Source organism: Talpa occidentalis, unplaced genomic scaffold (assembly GCF_014898055.3).
Source record: "Talpa occidentalis isolate TD23 unplaced genomic scaffold, MPIMG_talOcc4v2.1 talOcc4.14, whole genome shotgun sequence".
In the NCBI taxonomy this organism is placed as follows: Eukaryota; Metazoa; Chordata; class Mammalia; order Eulipotyphla; family Talpidae; genus Talpa; species Talpa occidentalis.
In genome coordinates this window covers 63,341,189-63,361,395 of record NW_023601433.1, presented here as the reverse complement: position 1 = coordinate 63,361,395, position 20,207 = coordinate 63,341,189, and the positions used below count along the sequence as shown (strand labels likewise).

Sequence of the window (20,207 nt, the reverse complement as noted above, 5' to 3'; positions counted from 1 at the left end):
CTACGGCTATTCTAGAGACCTCATATATACTTCACTTCTCCATCTCATACCCCCTCCAGTTCGGCATGTCCAGAACTAGACTGTTCATCCCCCTGCTCACAAGCTCCTCTGTTCCATTTCCTGTGTCAGAGAATGGCACCAGTATCCATCTAGTTTCTAAAGCCTAAATTAATGGTGAATTTCTCAAGTCCATATCCCCTCTTCATCTAACTTCCCCAAAACTGCATTCATCCAGGTTGCCCTGACCTTTTTCTGAGATTAGTTCACAGTCTCCTCACTCACCCCTCCTACCCCCTTCACTTCCCACCCCTCCGCTAGTCTCTCCCCAGCAAAGGATATTTCTTTCTAAAATGCCATCTGACCTTGTCACTCTCTTGATTAAAATCCTCCTAGCTCCCTACTGGTTTTAGGATAAAGTTCCAATCCCTGAGGTGGCTCATGAAGTCCTTAATTCTATCACCGCTGCTTACCTCTGCAGCCCTAGCACTAGTCCAAGATTCCTTCTTTTACCCCCACATCCAAAATTCTAGTGGGACTGAATTTCTTTTCAGTTTCTGTAATACCTGTGCTCTCTAGCCCCAGAGAGCTTGCAACCACCCCCTATGCCATCTTTCTGAAACATGAGCTCTCCTCTCTCATCCTCTTTAACTTACTTTTTTTCTACTTATTCTTCAAGCCTCAGCTTAGTAATTATTGAGACTGCTAATATTTATTAAGCAATTACTGTGTGCTGGGCACTGCTCTGAATTCTTGCAGATATTTAATTTACTTAATCTTCATAACAGGCTTATAGAGACATGCAAGATTATTATTATCCTCGTTTCATATATAAGGAAAAATTCTCAGGAATATACCCAAAGTTAGACAGCTATTATATAGCAGAACTAAGATTGAAACTTCAGCTGTTAGGTACAGGTCCCTGCTCTTAACCACTGAGCTATACTGCCTCCCATCAGCTGAGATGTCACTTCCTTCAGGAAGCCCTCAGATTGCTTTAATCTATGTGCTTGTCCTCCTATCACTATCTATTACTTCTGTTATAACACTTATGAAACTATATTGTGTATTTCTACTATTGGATATAATCACTTATCATTACTTATTACAATTGTTATAAGAATTGGAAATTCTGTGAGGAGAAGGGATTTTTTTATATCATGCCTGGTAAATAATAGGTACATTGTGAGTATTTACTCTAAAAGCTATAAATGACTTCAAACAAGAGCATCCCTTGGAAAAGTTGAAAATTAATCTAGAAGTATCTGGGAAAAACAATTCCTGTTTCTGTCACTCAAAGAGAGGAAATAAAGGTTAAAAAAAGAAAAGGGTGGAGGGGCTGGAGGAGGAAAGATCTTTGAGTGATTTGAAAAAGCTATTTCTAGAGAGCTGGAAAAAAGTGTACATATAACTTTTAACCTTAGATAAGATAAAACTATTTACTATAGAAACTAAATCCTTGAATCATTTTCAAGGGACACATGAGCATTTTTTAAAGTTTTAGTTGGGTTCTTATTTTCCCTGCTTTTAGGATTGAGTTAATAATCCCAGCATAAGACATCCCAAGATGATCAGGATTAGGCATGACTCCTTAAGAACTTGAATACATGCTAGAGCTATCTTTGAGAAAAGAGATTATTATCAGCTTTTTGAAAATATGTTTCTTACCTACTGGAATGAAAATGTCTTTCAGGTTATTTGAAAAGAGCATGTATAAATGGTGCCTCCAACTATCAGTGATTCACTCCTTTCTCATTTGTCAAACAGTAAAATCGTTAACTCCTTGTATGAAATTTCATAGAGCTGACAAGTGGAGAAATAGTCCTCATCTTGGAAACCCTCTTCCACGGATTTCTCATAGGGGCAGAAATTCACCAAAGCTTGCTCCTTTGTGAAAGTCCTCACGTTGCAAGCTTATCTCTGGGAATAAAGGTGACAGGTGAATATAGTAGTAGCACTTAACAACTTAGAATGGAATAATGGATGATCACATGTAGCTGTCACCAAAAGCAAAACAAAGCCATGGGGACATTAGGTCTTGAAGTATGGAAATGGGCTGAGAGTGGAAACCAAGGTGTGGATTTCCTGGCATCAGGAGAAGCATGAAAACTCCAGGTGGAACTGTGAGCAGAGGACAGCCATTCAAAGATAAATATTTTCTTCCATCTCTCATCTGGTATAATCTTGAGACCTTCTTCTGCATCTACTTCTAAATACCTCCTCAAACTTTATACCCTCTAATCAGAATAGAATATAGTGGGGGAGAAGGAGATAGGAAACTCTAGGGAAATAAAAAGTGTTCTCATCTTAAATATTTGGAAAGTTAAACTTAGATTGATTGCATAATCTCAAAACGGGACCATGAGGAGCAGAATTTGTGTTCAAGGCAATTCTTCTGCAATAGTTATGGAGTCATGCGCTATGTCTATGTATTACCATCATTTTAATATTGGAAGAATAATTTGTTTAGTCGCCTTTAATTATTTGTGATCTTCATACCCAATTTTAACATTAATAGTGAAAATAATTTCTAAAATAGTCACATAAATACTAAACATTTTCTTCCTCAATTAAATACAATGAAAATATGTTTACCATTGCAGCATTTTTCTTTCTAAAATTCAATTTTGGTCTCTTCTCTGATGGTCACAAATTAATTTGGGGCATAGTTACCCACACAGCTGTTTGAAATCAAAAGAAGCGTCCCTCACCCAAGGCATCACTTTTGTGACAGGATGTCATTTATTCTGGCCTTGACCTCCATGCTGGTGTTCTTTTCCATTGCAGGGATTACGACCACTGAGCTGTGAGTACAGGATGGAAAATGTAACCAGAATGGTGGTGTGTGACCTTGGAAACCCGATGGCGGCTGGAACAAATGTAAGAGAAACCCAGAGGCTCTTACTGATTTCTGTCTAATTGAATCTTAAAGAGACCTAGTGGGAAGCGCCCAGTTAGCACTCAGCAACTTGGCACATAACACTAAAATAGATTAGTCAGGAAATTACCAGGGAGATGGGATTCATCATTATAACTGACAGAGAGGATAATCTGAGGTTAAAAATATTTATATATGCCTGTCTTTTGACATTACTTTCTTGTCTGTTAAGTCACTAGAATCTATGAAGGCTATTTTTTTAATCAGATTTTTTTTCTTTGCATTTCACCACCAATTTTATTTAAAAACATCAACAAAGTAAAGGACTTAAGAAATTATATAATTAAAATTTTAGCAAAGACGATAAAGCTTTTATTTTTGATATACCTGCCATGTGAAGATCATTCACAGTACTTCTATATTAAAATATTAACAAAGTCCACTTTTCATTGATAACATTGTTTTACAACACTGTGGCTGATTCAGAGGTACAGGTTCACACCTCTTCAGATGTATATTATCACACCACCACATTCACCACTAAGGCAGCAAAGTCCATAGTCCTCATCCCCACAATCAAGTTTTTGAATAAGCTTTACACACTAATATTTTCCATACATCTTACTTGAAGAATAATAAAGAAAATTGTAACAAGAAAAGGAAAGGATTAATAATGATCTATAACATGCTTATGAAAGAATATGGAGTTGTTTTGCTTTCTTTTTAAAAATCTTTGTTTCTGGATTTAGGAACTTTCCATTTAGGATTACCCATGGATGATAAATTTATTTTAGGCAATTGCTCTTTAAGTATATGCATAGTAACTAATTATAATAAATACCACTGTGGAAATGATTATTTGACAAAGTCATAAACCAGAAAATTCCTGAAATCTACAAATACTATATAAATAAATGTTACATATGCTAAGCATATATATTCCCCTATTTTTAAATTAGGTGTTTATGATTATCAATGAAATTGGCTTTTTAAAAAAATTTCATGAAAACTTACACATAATTGCATAGGTTTGTCTCAGAACAGCTTCCTAAGTTAGTCCAGAGTGCTAAGACCTTGAGTTAAACCTTTCAAAGGAAGTTTTGTGTCATTGCTGAGTATCATCTTCTCCCTTGGAGATTCAGGTACATATGTGTATTTTTAAATGTACTAAGAAGTCCTGCAGTAAAATTATCTTTTTCTCTCCAGGGTTTAACACATTTACTTCAGCATTTGAAATGTTTAATCAAGTGATACCTATTCCCAGTTTATACTTTAAGATGTACTAGAATAATATTTTTGCATTTTACACTATAATTAACTCTATTCCCTCAATCTTCAGTATTAAAAATGTGCCAAGTAAGTCTAGAAAACTCATTTGTTGTGTGAAAAAAAAAGTATTTAAATGAAAGATAAACTTTTGTAACAGATTACAATTAGCTAACATGTATTGACTGATCTCCATGTTATAAACCCAACTGGGCACTATTTTTATGTTATCATTTAATTTTCACACTAACCAACCTATGAGTCAGGAGTTTCTTCTACTAAATGGATGTGGAAGCTGAGACTTACGGAAGTCAAGTGACTTGCCCAAAGTCACACAGGCAATGAAAAACAGAAGCAAGATTCAACCAGGTTTATACAAAAAGCCCATGATCGGTCCAGTCTGCCAAATTGTCAAAAGTACTTAGATAAAATCTAATGAATAACAGATGAGTTTTTAAAACAATGTCATGAAAGATAAAATGGGATGTCTAAGCTGAGATATTAGAACATTTTTCATTAGAATCCTTTTATCTAAAAGCTAATGAATCCTTCTGCTAGTTTTTAAGAAAAATCCAACCACCTAATTTGAAATGAAGAAGTCTACCCAAAGAAAAATGAAATGACATGATGGTAATGGTAACAGGATCTATAGGTGACTGGCCACTCAATCCTTTTTTTAGTATTAAAAGTGTTAAATCTAGACCAGAGACCATCTAAAACCATTAATAATTAAGGATAATCATGGAACAAAAAGTGGCCACTAGTGTCATTGAAATTGGAGGGTAAAAATGGCAGTGTGGTCTTAACTATGAATGTATTTATGTGAAAGAATGTTAGTTCATTTTACCAACAAATAATCTTTAGAAGTCAAGGAAGTAAATTGTTTGTATTCGTTTTATCTCTGAGGGCTATAGCAGAGGAAACCTAATAGCTTTCTTATCTCACCCTTTAATGCCCTTAAACCATCAAATTTTATTGCATTCTGTTTTGTTATAAAACACTTTGATTTATTTACTTCTTCATTTTGCACTTTGAAAAGAAAATTCTCAGTGGATTGTAATAAAATTCCAAATGCAAAAACAGTCCTAAATATTAAAAGCATCATAAATCACTGGGAATATTCATCCAAGTCCCAATATTTTTAAAAAATAGTGATCAAGTGACTCATTATTTTAAGTTAACAAAGCATTCAAAGTAGTATTCAGAAGCTTTACTGCTGAGTTGTAAGCAGTAATGTCATTTTCATAGAATAGGTTTAGTAATATAAAATATTTCTGCACCAACAAAATTCACTAAAACTTGCAAAATCTCTCAAGCAGGAAAATGAAAAAAAATTCTGCTTCACAAAGCACTTTACAATCAATGCCCAGATATTTGGTCTTCAGTGTGGGTGTGTCTTACTAGTAAGAAATACTCACCTTCATTATATCTTCACCCATGCTGAATAGTGAAGAACAGCATAGGGCAGACTTCATCACAGTATAGTAAGATACAGCACTGTAAGTGTGTGTGTGCAATGGCACACTCTTTTTCATCATCCCTCAATCATTTTAATTGCATTCCTTCTATGAGTCTGGTGCTAAGCTAGTCCAACAATATCAAGATGAAAATAAATAACCTGAAGACATTTAAAATTAGTGATCTTTCATAGGTTGAGTGATGCAGAGTTGTAAAAAAGGAAACAGGGAATAAAAAGGAGGAAAATTTTAGCATTATCCAGTCTGTGGGATGAGAGGACATGTTTCAGATAGTTTCTTGCCCTGAGCTTTGAGGCATGAATAGGAGTTCTCCAAGTAGAAAACTTGGAAAAGACCTAAAAGTCTTCCAAAGAAGAAAGAAGAACATGCAAAAAGTCCCAGAGGTCTGATAGAAACTTGCACATTTGGAACATGGGTGAGCCTCTTGATGTACAGGCTTAATAATTAGACATACCTGGGTTTAAATTCCATTTGCCACTTATAAGCTGTGATACCTAGGCAAGTGAAATTGAAATGGAAGACTACCCTACTGGGATGTTTGGAGCAGTGCAATGATATGATGTATGGAAAGTCATTAGTGAAATACCTGGCTTGTAGCACATTGAATAAGAGGTAGTGAAATGATGATGATCTATGATAAAAAAGTCATTAAAGTCCATGAAACAAAAGTGCTGCATTTTTCTAAGTTACTATCCTGTCATATATTTAATTTGTTTTTAATTTAGCCCAGAAGGAAGGCGGCAGGAGGAGAGTCAATTTGTGGTTAAATGAAGAGAGGGACCTTGATGGATATAGAGGCTCTCATGAGCCTCTATGTTTGAGACATTAATATAAGCAGCTCATGATGGATAAAGAGGGATTCAAAATTTCTGGGCCCTGCCAGCTAAGTTGCATGGCTTTTGCTAAGCCACCTCAGATATATAAGTGAAAAGTGATCTAGGTTGGTGTTTTGCAGAGATGACTTTAAAGGAGTTTTAGACTGTCTGTAAGGTCCCTCCCATGTGATAACGTAATGTATTGTGTGCTTTTCCTATTTTTGTTTTTAGTATTCTCTGGGCCTTCGATTTGCAGTTCCACGTCTTGAGAAAACAAACATGAGCATTAACTTTGATCTACAAATCAGAAGGTTAGACCTTTAAATATTTAAATTATCATCAATATTTAATAAAGATTCAGAATACCAATGAATATCACTTATCAAGCTCCTTTGCCCTGAAAGTTCTTCTGAAATTAGAACCCAGACTTGCACAGCTTATTTTCTTCTGTTTTCCGTTATTTTTATTTTCTCAGTATTTTTTATTTCAATAAAAGAGATTCTTTCTGGGGGCCAGGTTATGAGATTCAAGTGTTGCCTGGGCACTCTCCCACCCTTCTGCTCCTGTTTTTCCTCTTTCTAATGCATGTGTCTTCTCCCATTCCCACAAACACCTTACCACCTCTCATACTCTCAATGGGGGGGGGGGGTGTCAGCTAATCCCCAAGAGAAAATTCTGCCAAACAAACTTAGATTTTGCATTTGCAATCTTGAATTCTAACTTTTCAAGGATGAATGAATGATGAATTAATTTTGAGCATCTAAGCAAGATGCTGATGAGATTAGATAGTTGGATGGCAGGACATTCCCTGGCAACTACAGCTGAATCTTAGAGTTAGCTGCCTTCCTTTTCCTAGGTTGAGGCTGCTCAGGGATTCACATGAAACTTTACCCTTTCACCATCTACTCTGTTATTTAATGAGCAGACAGACAATGAGTAGTATGCATGAGAGCCAGGGATCCCCAATTATAGGCTTCAATTCATTAGCCAGTGATAGAATCAATTTAATGACTCCAGACCTATATTGAAAGAAAAAGAATAAAAATGGAATATAATATATCAGACACCTTCTCATGAGATATTCCTTTCAGATAAAATGTAAATGTGTGACACACATGGGATGTATCATTATTTTGTGATGGATCATTGAGATGTATCATTATTTTGTGCTCTGCAATTTTAAAAGTTTGAGACATTAATATAAGCAGCTCATGCATGCCTTCCAGTTATTTATACTTGCCAAGCATGTTGAACCCTGTTCTAACTGTAAAATGACTCTGAAGTCAGTGTCTCCAATTTGATTTTCAAAGGCAACTGTGCAAATAACTAATCTCTAAACTTTTATTCTGACTTGCAAGAAATATTTTTAGTGTGTAATGACTTGTAGAATAGTTTTATTTTGCACAGTGGATAACTTTTTAACAGGTACTTCAATTGGAAGTTTAGGGTTTGTTTTTTTAAAACTATATAGACCCTATAAGAATGTAGCAGCTTTTAAAATCTACTTTTAAATCAGTCTCAAACTTCATGCTGAATTTCTAGGGAGAAACTTTTTCTAGCTTATTTTTGGTGACCTTTTCTGATCTTAATTAGGTTTTTTTTAATTTAACTTAAGTATTTTTCCTGATGACTCTGAGCTTTTTTTTAACTTTACTCAAACTAGTGATGTGATAGAGATGAAATGAGTTCTTCTGTCATACCCCTTCATTTTACCAAAAGCTTGTTAAATCACTTATTTAATACACTACATAAATGTATATTTTCCAAAAGTTTCAGGTATTCCCAAAGATGATCACTTAGGAACTGTCCTGTTTATATTTTAAGTTTTCAGAATAAAAAAAGAAAGAAAAATTTCTCCATAATGAAGGGTCATCACCCCAGACAGTAGCCCAAAGTTCCTATTTCTCCATCATCACTGTCAATGGCACCAGTCCTGCAGGGGACGAAGTCTCGTGTCACTTGGGAAGAATGCATTGCTCATAAAACATGCAACTTACATTCAGAAAAAACATCTGGTACAAAGGTGCAAGGCAAATTCCTTGATGTTTCCTTCTTCCTCTTGATTGCACTTACAGACAACAAAATGGATGCAACTGTAGTTTGCTCAAGGAGCAAAGGACACTGAATAATGTTCTGGATACCTTTATGCCTTTCCCAGATCCATCCCGTAGATCATCATGTAAATAATGAATTCAGCAATGAAGTGCTGAATTTGATGGAAAATAGAAATAGTTACATTTTACATTCCACTATCTAAAAGAATGGGTCATGATTATAATCCCATTCTCATGGGCCACAGAACTCATGACTATTTTAACAGTATTATGAGAAATATAAAACTGTAGAAATGCAGAAAGAACTAGAGAGGCTACAGAAACATACCTAAAGCATCAAATTCTAGAAATATACATTATAGGGATAAAAGTATTTGATAATACTTTAAACACTCGAATACAAGGTATTTGAGAAGTGGATGTTTATCCAGATGCTGTGCTAGCAGACTCCGAAGATGTACATTAGTATTTAATGGATAGTTTGCATTCAGCTTAAATATGTTTATCGTTTTTTTTTTTTTTGGTTTTTTTTTGTGGGACCCTCGCTGGTGGCCGGGGTTCAAAGTGGTGCTGCAGAGGCTGCAGGCAGCCTCGCAACCCAGTGCTCAACTGCCACGCCACCAGGGGAGGCCCTTAAATATGTTTAAATCAAAATAATTTGAACCAAAGGCTCTGAAGTCTAAATTCTGAAACTGTTGATCATATTGAATACCACTGCCAACATTTAATGCCCTTTACCACAAATAGAACCCAAAAGAGAAATGGGCTTTATAAATTAATAAACTTAAAATATTTCATATTACCAAATATTTGTATTAAATGGTAGCTCCATGTCCTGGCTCTATGTGACATGTAAACATTTTCCTCCCTGTGTTGAGTGGGTCTCAGATTGCACTTCCCACATACAAACAGGTCTTGGTGATCATTGTTGAAGTTGCTCTCTCAGTAATGGTGAAATGAATGTTGTATTGTCTTTGCTGACATTCCCAAGCCCACAGAAAGCATAAAGGGAATGCAAGGAAATAGGAAATAGGAAACAATAAGGAAAAAAAGAAAATCAGAGTAATATGTGAAAAACTTGTTTATCCTTGGGTCATGACAGAGGGTGTAGCCCTGGGGAGGAAGTTCACCATTCCTTGCGTAGAGCTAGCACATTGGCAGTATAAATAGCTCAGCACCCACGACAGTGATGAACGGCTTGTTTGAATGTAGCAGTGGTATTAGTGAGGACGGTTTCCTTCCAGGAAAGAGGTCAAAGAAGCGTCTAAGTTATATATCATGTCTGGTGCCTTTCTGCCAGGAGATGTTGCTGACACCACTGGTTGCAGTACCAAATGTCATGGCAAACAGGACAATCTTGATTAGTCAGCCAGGAAGATCTTGCTCTGAGTCTGCTTTTTTTTTCTATATTTCAAAACAGCCCTCTGTCACCCTCATATTTGACTCCTGACCCAGGATGATTTTAATGCTTGCCACCTATTTACATTTCAGGGTGTCGTAAGTAATGAACTTGTGTTACTTAAACCACTTGCAAACAAAATGTAATAGAATTATGGATTAATTTACATGGAACTTTTTTTTTAATAATTCTAATTTCCACTACTTTCAAAGCAGCAGTGAACTAGAAAATAGAACAAAGTCTGGGTAATCTGTGGAACAACTAGACTTAAATTTCCAAGCTAAAGAGTTCCCAGTAATACATTTGGAACCACAAAGTCTGGAACAAGTGGAATTAGTTAATGACTTCTTAGTGGTTAGTAATTCAAAATCCTGCCTTTAAAAAAAAAAAACAAAACCTTTTTAGTTGACTGATCCTCCCCAGATGTGATAATTATAAAGTGGCCTAGAAACTGGGGTTCAAACTTTGGTGAAAAAGTCCCTCTAGGCTCATCACAAGCTAAGCAGTGATACCCGATTACAGGAAATGAGCCTGACATTTGCCTGTTTATATCTTTTATGTGTGTTTGCAGTTTAAGTTGCCTTATCAGTATATACAATCAAACAGGACTTTTCAAAAGCATTGTGGGAACAATTCTGTCCCCTCCTTCTTTGCAAGCCGATTTTTATCATATCTTTTCCAACTCCCACATTTGGAAAGCTTCAAAACCTAGTCGAAACAGACCCTATTACCATCTTCTCCATTTTTCCATTGAATCAGCATGAGATTCAGTGATGAAAAAAAGGGAAACATTCTCTTCTTACTGAGACCTAAATATAAACACAGCCTGCAAGTGGTGGTGTGGCCACTGCTTAGTTTGCTAAAAACTGCTAATGCTTTGGGATACTGAGGGGACTTCAATGACAGCAGAGTAAAACTATCAATGTAAAGATAGACTGCACCCAAAGTTTAGCTACTTATTGAACCTCTTTAAGACATATTCTGTCTCCTTACAGTGGTGACTGATTAACACATGCATCTTTTAAAAGTCAAATTCTGTATCTAGTTACATCTGCTTAAGAAAAAAAGAAACTTAAAAATAGTTTTGCCACTGTTCAAAGAAATATTAAATGTACACCTTTTATCTTGGGACACTCATTGCACTGGACAAATATCTATTAGCTTTCTTACTTGCCTTTATATGAACTCTCAACTTCCTTAGATCTTGCTGCTTCTCACCATTAGCCATGCTTTTAATTCATCCTCATGCCCACCCTGTTCAGCCAGTGAGCATGCAACGAATGTACACTTACTGTAATATTACTTAAGAAATAAGCCCAAAAGAAGATCAATTTGCTGCCAAGACAATGTATGGCATGATGCCTTCCAGAGCCAAAAACAAATGCCTTTTCTATTATTTGTTGCTCATGGATTATTTGTGCCAGTTCACCTCTTTATTAGCATGGAAAATCAGGACTTGGCTGTGCTATCCTCTCCCATATGATGGCCGATAAACATGATGCACAGACACGTTAAGGAATTTGTTCAAGGTAGAAGCTGGAAAATGAACTCAACTCATTGCCTCTTTGGTTTAGCTATGGAAACAAAAGTATGTTAGCTTCTCTAAATATCTACAGTGTTCTCAGATAGGAGCTTTCCTCATAGAAAGGTATGACATTACTTTTGATGATAGAGGATGTTAGCAGTGCATTTACAAAGGTTATGATTTTGTAGATTGACTATGCATGCCATTGTTTTCTGAATGACTGGCTTAGACTTTGTGATATACAGAATGTTTTTATGATCATATATTATAGTAATGTCTAATAAAATGTATTTAAATCACTGTGTTTTAGTTCTAACAAGGACAACCCAAACAGCAATTTTGTGAGCCTGCAAATCAACGTCACTGCTATAGCTCAAGTTGAAATAAGAGGGTAAGTAGTAAACAAGGAATTTTAGTAGTTTTTCCATAATAAATATATCTTTCTATATGTAAGAGTTATGATAAAATGTTCAAAAACTAAATTTCCTAATACTTAGAAATCACAATTCACTTTGGTTATAAATTTTCATTCTTTCTACCCATCATTAGCCTTCTATTGGAAAGTAGAGTAAACCCTGTATGAAAATTAACACTAAGGATATCAATCAAAGCACTTTATAAAGAGATCACTTTATTCCCCAAACTGACAGTTGAGTAATCAAACTATAAAAACTAGTGATAAGAAGCAAGATAAAATAGACAACCTTGGGATTGCCTGAAAGTCTCACTTCATCAATAATTATGAAGGCATAATGAAAATCCAGCCTGCCCATACCACCTCTTGAGTTTAAGAAATGGCTGGCTTCCAGGTATGATAATTAGTGAGATCTACATTCTGTATCTTTTTCCTTCTGTCCTATTCTTTGATGAGGTTCTAATACACAATAGAGAGACAAGAGGAGAGTAGTCAGGTAAAAGATTTAGAATAACAACTATCTGAAAATTCATGTGGGGGTGAAATGTTAGAAACTATAAATGGACTGCATGTATTTATTTTGCATAAGTGTGAACTTCATTGATCTTATAATTCGTGTTTCTTCAGAACAATTAAAGACTTGGCGAAAAATGTAAACTGGTATTGTGGACTGAAATGTCACTGAGATTCTAGAAATCTGGGTTTTATTTCCTTTCCCATAGATCCTGTGTGATTCATACCCCTCCAGGATAGCAACTGTAATGTTTGCACTCACATGTCACCAGGAGGGCTTTTCTTGCTGGCATCTGTTGCTCTCAAAAGGAGTTGGGGGAGGGATCTCCCTGCTGACCTGGCACCACTGAGGTGCCACCTAGTGGATTAAAGAATAATAATGCTGCCTAACATCTATCAATACTTCCTATGTGTTAACACATCTTAATACATATGAGTACCTTACCTGTACAAGCAACAGAATTATAGCACAAGGAGTTGAAATTTACACAACCAAGATGTGGAAAGCTAGAATGAAGCACTGCCAGCCTGCCTCAGGGGCACGTTCATATGTCCATGTTATACTGCCTATGAGGAAGACTTCTTTGAATCTTATCGACATATACTCTTAATTTATGTATGCATCTGTGATTTTTTTCATTCAAATAATATTTTCAACATCTACCCACTTTGGTACATGTGCCTATAGTTCACTCATCTTATTTGCAGAAGGGTATGACATTGTAAAGCTATACCAAATTTTCAAGAGTAGAATGGTTCTACTCTTGAAAATCTGTAGGTTACTCTTTTTTCCTTTACAAATTTTCTTGTACAAATATGCTGGTACATATGTAGAAGAAGTATCAGAGGGATATAGGTGTAGAACTAGAATTTCAGGATTGGAGAGTGAACACTTATTAATTTTACTCAATATTGATAATACCAAACCATTTTTCAAATTAGTTATTTCAAAGTACAGTCCCACAAAAATGGATATAAGCTTCCATTGTTCCACATGAATAGGCAGCTCTCATGTGGTCCAATTTTTAATTTTGAGTCAATATGATAGATAGGAAATACAACGCTAGCTGAAAATTGAATTTGTAGTTTCCTGATTCTTAAGTGAGTAGCTTTTTTGTGTGCTTGTTGACAATTCACATTCAGGGAAATTTCTGTTTTGTTTTGTGCACATATAACTGCTAAGAGGCTTGGCTTTTTCTTACTAGTTCATAGGGATTCTTTTTATATTATAGGTGGTAGACATTAATTCTTTATCAGTGACACGTACTGCAAATAACTTTTCACAGCCTATAGGATTTAGACCATTTTTAAAAGTTAGGTTCATTGAGGTATAAATTGCATAAAATAAAACCCACACTTTTTGGGGATGTCTAATGTGAAGAATTAATGACATTGAGGAGATTCAACATAAAACAGTCCCATTACCCCCAAATAGTTCCTTCACCTCCTGTATAGTCAAACCCCCACCTATCCATAGGCTCTGGCAACCATAATACATTTTCTGTCACTGTAGCTTTGTCTTTTTAAGAAAATCATGTAAATATACTCATACAGAATGTAGCCTTTGAGTCTGGCTTCTTTCACTTAGCATAGTGCATTTGAAAAACATCCATGATCTATGCTCTTGCATGTGTGAGTCATCTATTTTTCTCTCTCTTTCTTTATTCCTCCTTCCTCTCCACCTCCCTTCGTTTCTTTCTTTTGCCAAGAAGTATTCCCTAATACAGATGTTTCGGGAATTGTACACCCATTCACACAAGTTGGTAAACATTTGGTTCCAGTTTGGTGCTATTATATTCAGTATATTATCATGTTATAAGCATTCACATGCAGGTCTTTGGACATTTGGTTTTACAAATGTTACTGAGCTGGATGGCAAAATAGATCTAACTTCATAAGAAATTGCTGTAGTGTTTTTCCAAAGTGTCTGTATCATCTCCATTTGGTATTACCACCAGCAACACACAAGAGTTTCAGTTGTGCCTCATCCCTGCCAGCATGAGCTCTGTGTTTGTCTGTTCTTTGTCATTCTAGTAATTGTGTAGAAAGAAGTACCTCTCTAAGGTTTTAATTAGTATTTTCCAATGACTAATGATACTGAACATCTTTTCACTCTTTATTTGCTCTAAGTATCTCCTTTTTTGGTAAAGTATCTCTTTAAAAATGTTTTTCATTTATTATTGGGTTGGTTGTCTTGCTGTTGAGTTAAAAAAGTACCTTATATATTCTGAATACAAAATTATTTATCAGATAAATGTCATGCAAATATTTTCTCCCAACTTATGGTTTGGCTTATTTTCTTAAACAGCTTTGTTCAGAGAGTAAAAGTTTTAAAATTTGATGAAATCCAACTTTTAAATGCTTTATGGTATGTGCTGTGTGTCCTCATTCAAGGTCATAAGATTTTCTCCTATAAATTTTATAGCTTTACATTTTGGCCTATGATTACTTTTTAAGTTAATTTTTGTATCTGGTGAGCAGTAGGGGAAGAAGTTCATTTTTACATATGAGTATCCAGTTGTTTCTGTGCCATTTGTTGAAAATATCATCCTTTTCTCATTGAATTACTTTGGCACCTTTGTTGAAATTTAGCTGACCATAACTGTGGGTCTGTTTCTGTAGTTTCTATTCACTATATTGATCTTCACCTGTAAGTCTTGAAATGCAGTCATGTATCTGGAGATCTTGGTAAACTACAAGCTTTAGCTTTAATGTTAATTGATTTCTTAGAATTTTCTACAAAATTATTACGTTATCTGCAAATAAAGACAGCTTTATTTCTTCCTTCCTACTCTGTGTGTGCAAAAGTTTAGCCAACTATAAAGTTAGAGAAGACATTCCCCACAAAGAATTATTCTCACTTCTCCCATCAATGGCAGATTTGGTTAGATCCAAAATCCACCTTCAACTTTGATAATCTATTTAGAAAAACTCAAAAACTCATTAAAAACTATTATATCCATGTTAGTTTATTTCAAGGAAAAGATACAGGTTAAAATCAGCCAAAAGTAACACTATCCAAAAACTAACAAATGTGTAAGAAAATAAAGAAATATTCAAATAAAAAAAAGATGCAGTATATATATTCTATATATATGTTCAGTATATTATGTTATAAGCATTTGGTTTTACAACCATATATATATATATATATATATATATACACACACACACATATACACACACATAATATATATACACACACATATACATGATGAAATACTATTCAGCTAAGAAAGAGAGGATTTTTTAAAAAAAGGATGAAATCTTGCCATTTGCAGTAACATAGGTGGAACTGGAAAGGAGAAAGAGAAATAATCAAGAAAAAGACAAACACCAGATGATTTCATGCATATGTTGAACATAAAGAAACAAAACAAAGGTACTGAAACAACCAAATCAAAACAAACTCCAGAAATCCCAATGCAGAACTGAGGCTACCAGGAGGGGAGAGTGAAAGGTCTGGAGTAAATGGGGGAGGTGATGCAGGATGGAGGATTATGGGTGGTTTGGTGGTTGGTGTGATGTGGTGATGTACATCTGAAGAGGAGTGACCCTATACCCCTACATCAAATACAGTGTAAACCAGCATTATCTCAAACAAAAATAACAAGTTAAAAATAAATGAATAAATGAAAAATAAAAGTCAACCAAAGGAAAAAGTACATAAGTCGGAGTCTAGGGAGATCCCAAACCAGGGGATTCGGTTCTCTTCTGTAGCATCAGGACATGTTACTTTTCTGCTGTTGGTATATAACATACATGGAATATCCCCAAGCTGGAAGACCCACATCTCTCAGTTCAGAGACTTTATTGGCACCCCATTACGTAAGCATGACTAACTGACTGGATGGCTGATTAATGCATCTGATCTCAGTCTCCAGGTAGACTGATATGATGGGACCAAACTTCCTATCCCAAATCATACAGTTGGTTTTTCTGATGCAATCAAACCCTCCCCTACCTCAAATCATAATGTTAGAACATCCATTGTGAACCAAGGCCCCCAGGCACACTGAGAGGACTTCTTCCTGTCAGGAATAGAATTTCTGGACCTCAGAGGTTACCTCCCAGAACCTCAGGGCAAAGGCCAGACCTCCTCTTGGACAAAGTTAAATTGTTTACTACAAAACTATGCCTTTTATTTCTTTTTCGTCCCTTCCTGCACAGACTAGGACTGCCAGTGCAAGACTGTATAGAAGTGGTTCCCTTAGTTCTTCTATGTAGAAATTATATCACTGATTTTAGACCACTCTGCTTTTATTTTTTACATACACACTTAATTAGTGCTGTAAATTTCCCTTTAACACTTGCTTCAGCAGCTACCAAAATGTCAGTATGTTGGGTTTTATTATAAGTCAGCTCAAAATATTTATTTCCTTTGAGATTTCTTCTTTAACTTATGAGTTGACTCGTGGGAAATAACTTGTTGATTTACAGATATTTAGAGTTAATTTAGATGTTTTACTTTTGTGCACTTCTAATGTAATTCCCCTAGCCCTCTCTAGATGTGAGAAACACTATTTTTTAAAAATCAGAGAAGGAAACACAGCATTATTTTTACTATCTTGCAACTGACAACTAGTACATATGAAATTTTGTCTCCTTTAAGCTGAGCTGAGCTTAGCTGGCCAAAATAAATTGAAACTCTTTCTTAATTTAAAAACAAACTTTTAATTGGGAACCATTATTATTCTATAAGATACAACTCACTTCAATGCAGCTAAGGGCTTAGTATAACCCATTCTCACAAGTCTATTTATGAGATTAATATTTTTAAATGTATTTCTGCTAATATTTATGACACTAGTGTTTCTATGTGAAAAAAAGGAAACTTCCTATTTGTTTTGCAAATAATCAAAACATGTCATTAAAATTGGATTTCTCATATGGTTGCAATTATTTTAATTGCTAGATTAATGTCCAAAATTTGGTCACAGTTTATTATTTCAGATAGTGTTAAGGTTTTGGGCATTTTTTTTTAAGCCATTTTGCAAGATAAAACTCTTTGCTCCAAATACTCATCAAATATATTGGTTCCAATGATTCATTCTTCAAGGTAAAAATAGCTACTATGTTGAAAGTCTTTTTGGTCAGTCTTCAGGGATATTTAATTTTCATTTTACCAAAGTTGTTTATTCCAATGTATTTAATCATGTATAGTTCTTTTTTAAATTTACCATTGTTTTATAATTTAAAAAATTAAATCAAATGGACTTACTTCTTCAAATAAAAAAATACTGAAGATTGTTCATTTATTCCAAAGCCAGAAAATGTCAACACTGTTTTTAAACAAATTAAGATGTCATTTGTTGGTACAAATAATCAGTTTACCATAGATCTAACAAACAAAATTGGCCACAATAGGCAGCACCACATATTTTCATGAAGAATAATAAAATTGTGTCCTCTGTAAAATAATCAGGATTGAGTGGATTTGTATTAAGAGAGGCTACAATCATGAATAACCACAAATACTGTCTACAGTGGGCAGAGCCAAAATATTTCCATACAATAAATGATAGTCTTTGCTATTTGGGACTAATGGGATTTGAAAACAGAGTTATGAAAAGTACTTGTACATCATCAGATTTGAACTTCCTCAGAGCATATGGGTATGATCAAAACTTAATTCCTTCCTTCCCTTCAAGTCTCTCCTAATATCTAATAGTACCAATAAGTAGACTGATCTTATTATTATGTCAATCTCAGTGGAATAGTGCTCTACCTTCATCTTGCAGGTGAGGGGAATTCAGTAAATCTTATTAGATAACTGCACCCACTGTTGACCCTAGGCTAATTAGTTGTTTGTATTCTCTCTTCCTTTCTTGCTTGTACCCTTCTTTTAAAAAAATAACTGAAAACAACAATGTTTCACTTATTTAGTTGCGATCTTTAGGAAGCCATTCTTTGACATGGTTTTCCCAGATTTGAAAAGATCCTTTAGAGAGATGATAGCTGAATTTTGTGTGCCATAATTTTTGAATGATTTTGTTATGCCCTGTGATAGATTATATATATTTCTCTAGAGATATTTTATTTGATTATGTTACAGACATGGTTAGGACATTTCATTAACTTGCGTTTACTAAAAATCAGTACAGTTTAGTAGCTCTTGTGGTACACTGTATGTTGAACTCTCATCTTCACCCACAGCTAACCCTCTACTTTCCTAAATGTCTGTATAAAATGAGGGTTTTTGAGCACATTGTCTCTCTAGCACCTGTCAAGGTGCAAAGATTTCTGATTCTGTGGTCCTAGAGGATTTATGACCAGTCCCACAGTATTAATGACATAAGAACAAAAATTGTCATTAAAAATGTGCTAAGCTCCTCTTCTGTACTTGTTTTCTAGGGGGTGGGGGTAAGTCCCTAGAGCTGTATAATGGATTTGGAGAATGGAGCCATCTCTGTTGCCCATCTTAGAGCAAAGTCAAGTCTTGGGTGGTGAGATTGTCAAGATGTACAGGATGGAAGCTCAAGCACACTGAGCTTCCCTCTGATGAAATCAGCCTGACATGTTCTCTACTCTTCTCACCAAGTCCCCTGTGTTTGAGCTGAACATGACTTAATCATACCCAGTAGGAAAAGGGAATATGGTATAACCTTGACTCAATATAAGGGTAGAGAATTTTGAGATATCAGCATAGCAAAGCTGTACCTTGCACCTTTTAATTAACCTTTGAATATTAAGGATACATGCACAGGGCTTTACATTTCGCCACATTTCTATGGGTTGTCAGGTTTTAAAATGTATTTCTATCACCCGTCTAGAAGACAATGTAGACCAATTAACTTTGACCAAAAGCATTTGAGATGTTTTCCAATCATTTGTGGTATTAGAACCCAATGAATTTATCATTATAATCCAGATGAGGAAATAGAAACACAGAAATTAAATTACTTGCCCTAAGGTCAAAATATAACAATAAATTTTGCTTTCTGTTTTTAGGAAGCGATTACCAAGAAGGAAGAAAAGATAATGTCAAATCTGTTAGTGACTGTGCTAATTACTGGACACCCTTAAAAGGGGGGCATTTAAGACCTCTGATTGCCAAAAAAAATGTTTTCTGTTACTTATTTTTAGCTGAAGGTCTAGGAATTCTTTTTTTTTTAATTGAAGTAACATTGGTTTATAACACTGTATTTGATTTAGAGATATAGGATCACATCACACCCTTCAGCAGTAAGTTACCACACTACACCCACCACCAAAGCACCCATAGTCTCCCATCATATATTACTGTGGCCCCTCCTCCCTTTCTCTCCTCCTCATGTCCTCCCCCACCCCCAGCCTCAATTTACAGTCAGATTTCTAGGGTTTGTTATTCGTTCGGTTTTATCTGTCCCTTTGTTTTAAAGATAACTTTTTCTTAAAAACTGCTAGAAGGCATCATTTTAATTAGAATGTTCCTTTTTAAGATTATATAAAAATAACTAATTTGGTGCATAGTCAGTTTTTAATATGGAATATGCCGTGAACTATATTTCATTCATCCAATATACACTTGCTCACCTTCTAGGTCTAAGTTGCAGGCAGGAATACCTCTCTATTAAGTAAATATCCTACTACCTACCTACCAAACGCTACAACTTTGTTTTGCCTCTGGGCCATTTGAGAGGTATGGCTGAATTAGTAGGGAGCCAAAGATAAACAGGAAAGATGAATATACAAGTGGCACTTTTCCACTCTAAAGTATTTAACAAGAAATTACATTTCTTCCTAACTGAATATAGAGCACACTGCACAAAAGTCTACATTTTTTATTCATATGAGCATGTCTTGACATTGCTTAAAACAGGGATTATATCTCTCTCACACACATAATCTACTGATAGATGTATACAGTTATGTAAGTATTGATATA

At 35.1% G+C, this 20,207-nt stretch overlaps 1 protein-coding gene across 1 annotated transcript in view; it reads left to right on the top strand.

Annotated features, from left to right (window-relative positions):
- The window catches only part of ITGA8 (integrin subunit alpha 8), a 140,544-nt gene that overhangs the window by 87,237 nt on the left and 33,100 nt on the right, over positions 1–20,207 (top strand). Inside the window, exons 21-23 of the mRNA XM_037510662.2 lie at positions 2,785–2,877; positions 6,666–6,745; positions 11,723–11,803. Coding sequence (XP_037366559.1) covers positions 2,785–2,877; positions 6,666–6,745; positions 11,723–11,803 — 254 coding nt within the window. The remainder of the gene's footprint in view (positions 1–2,784; positions 2,878–6,665; positions 6,746–11,722; positions 11,804–20,207) is intronic.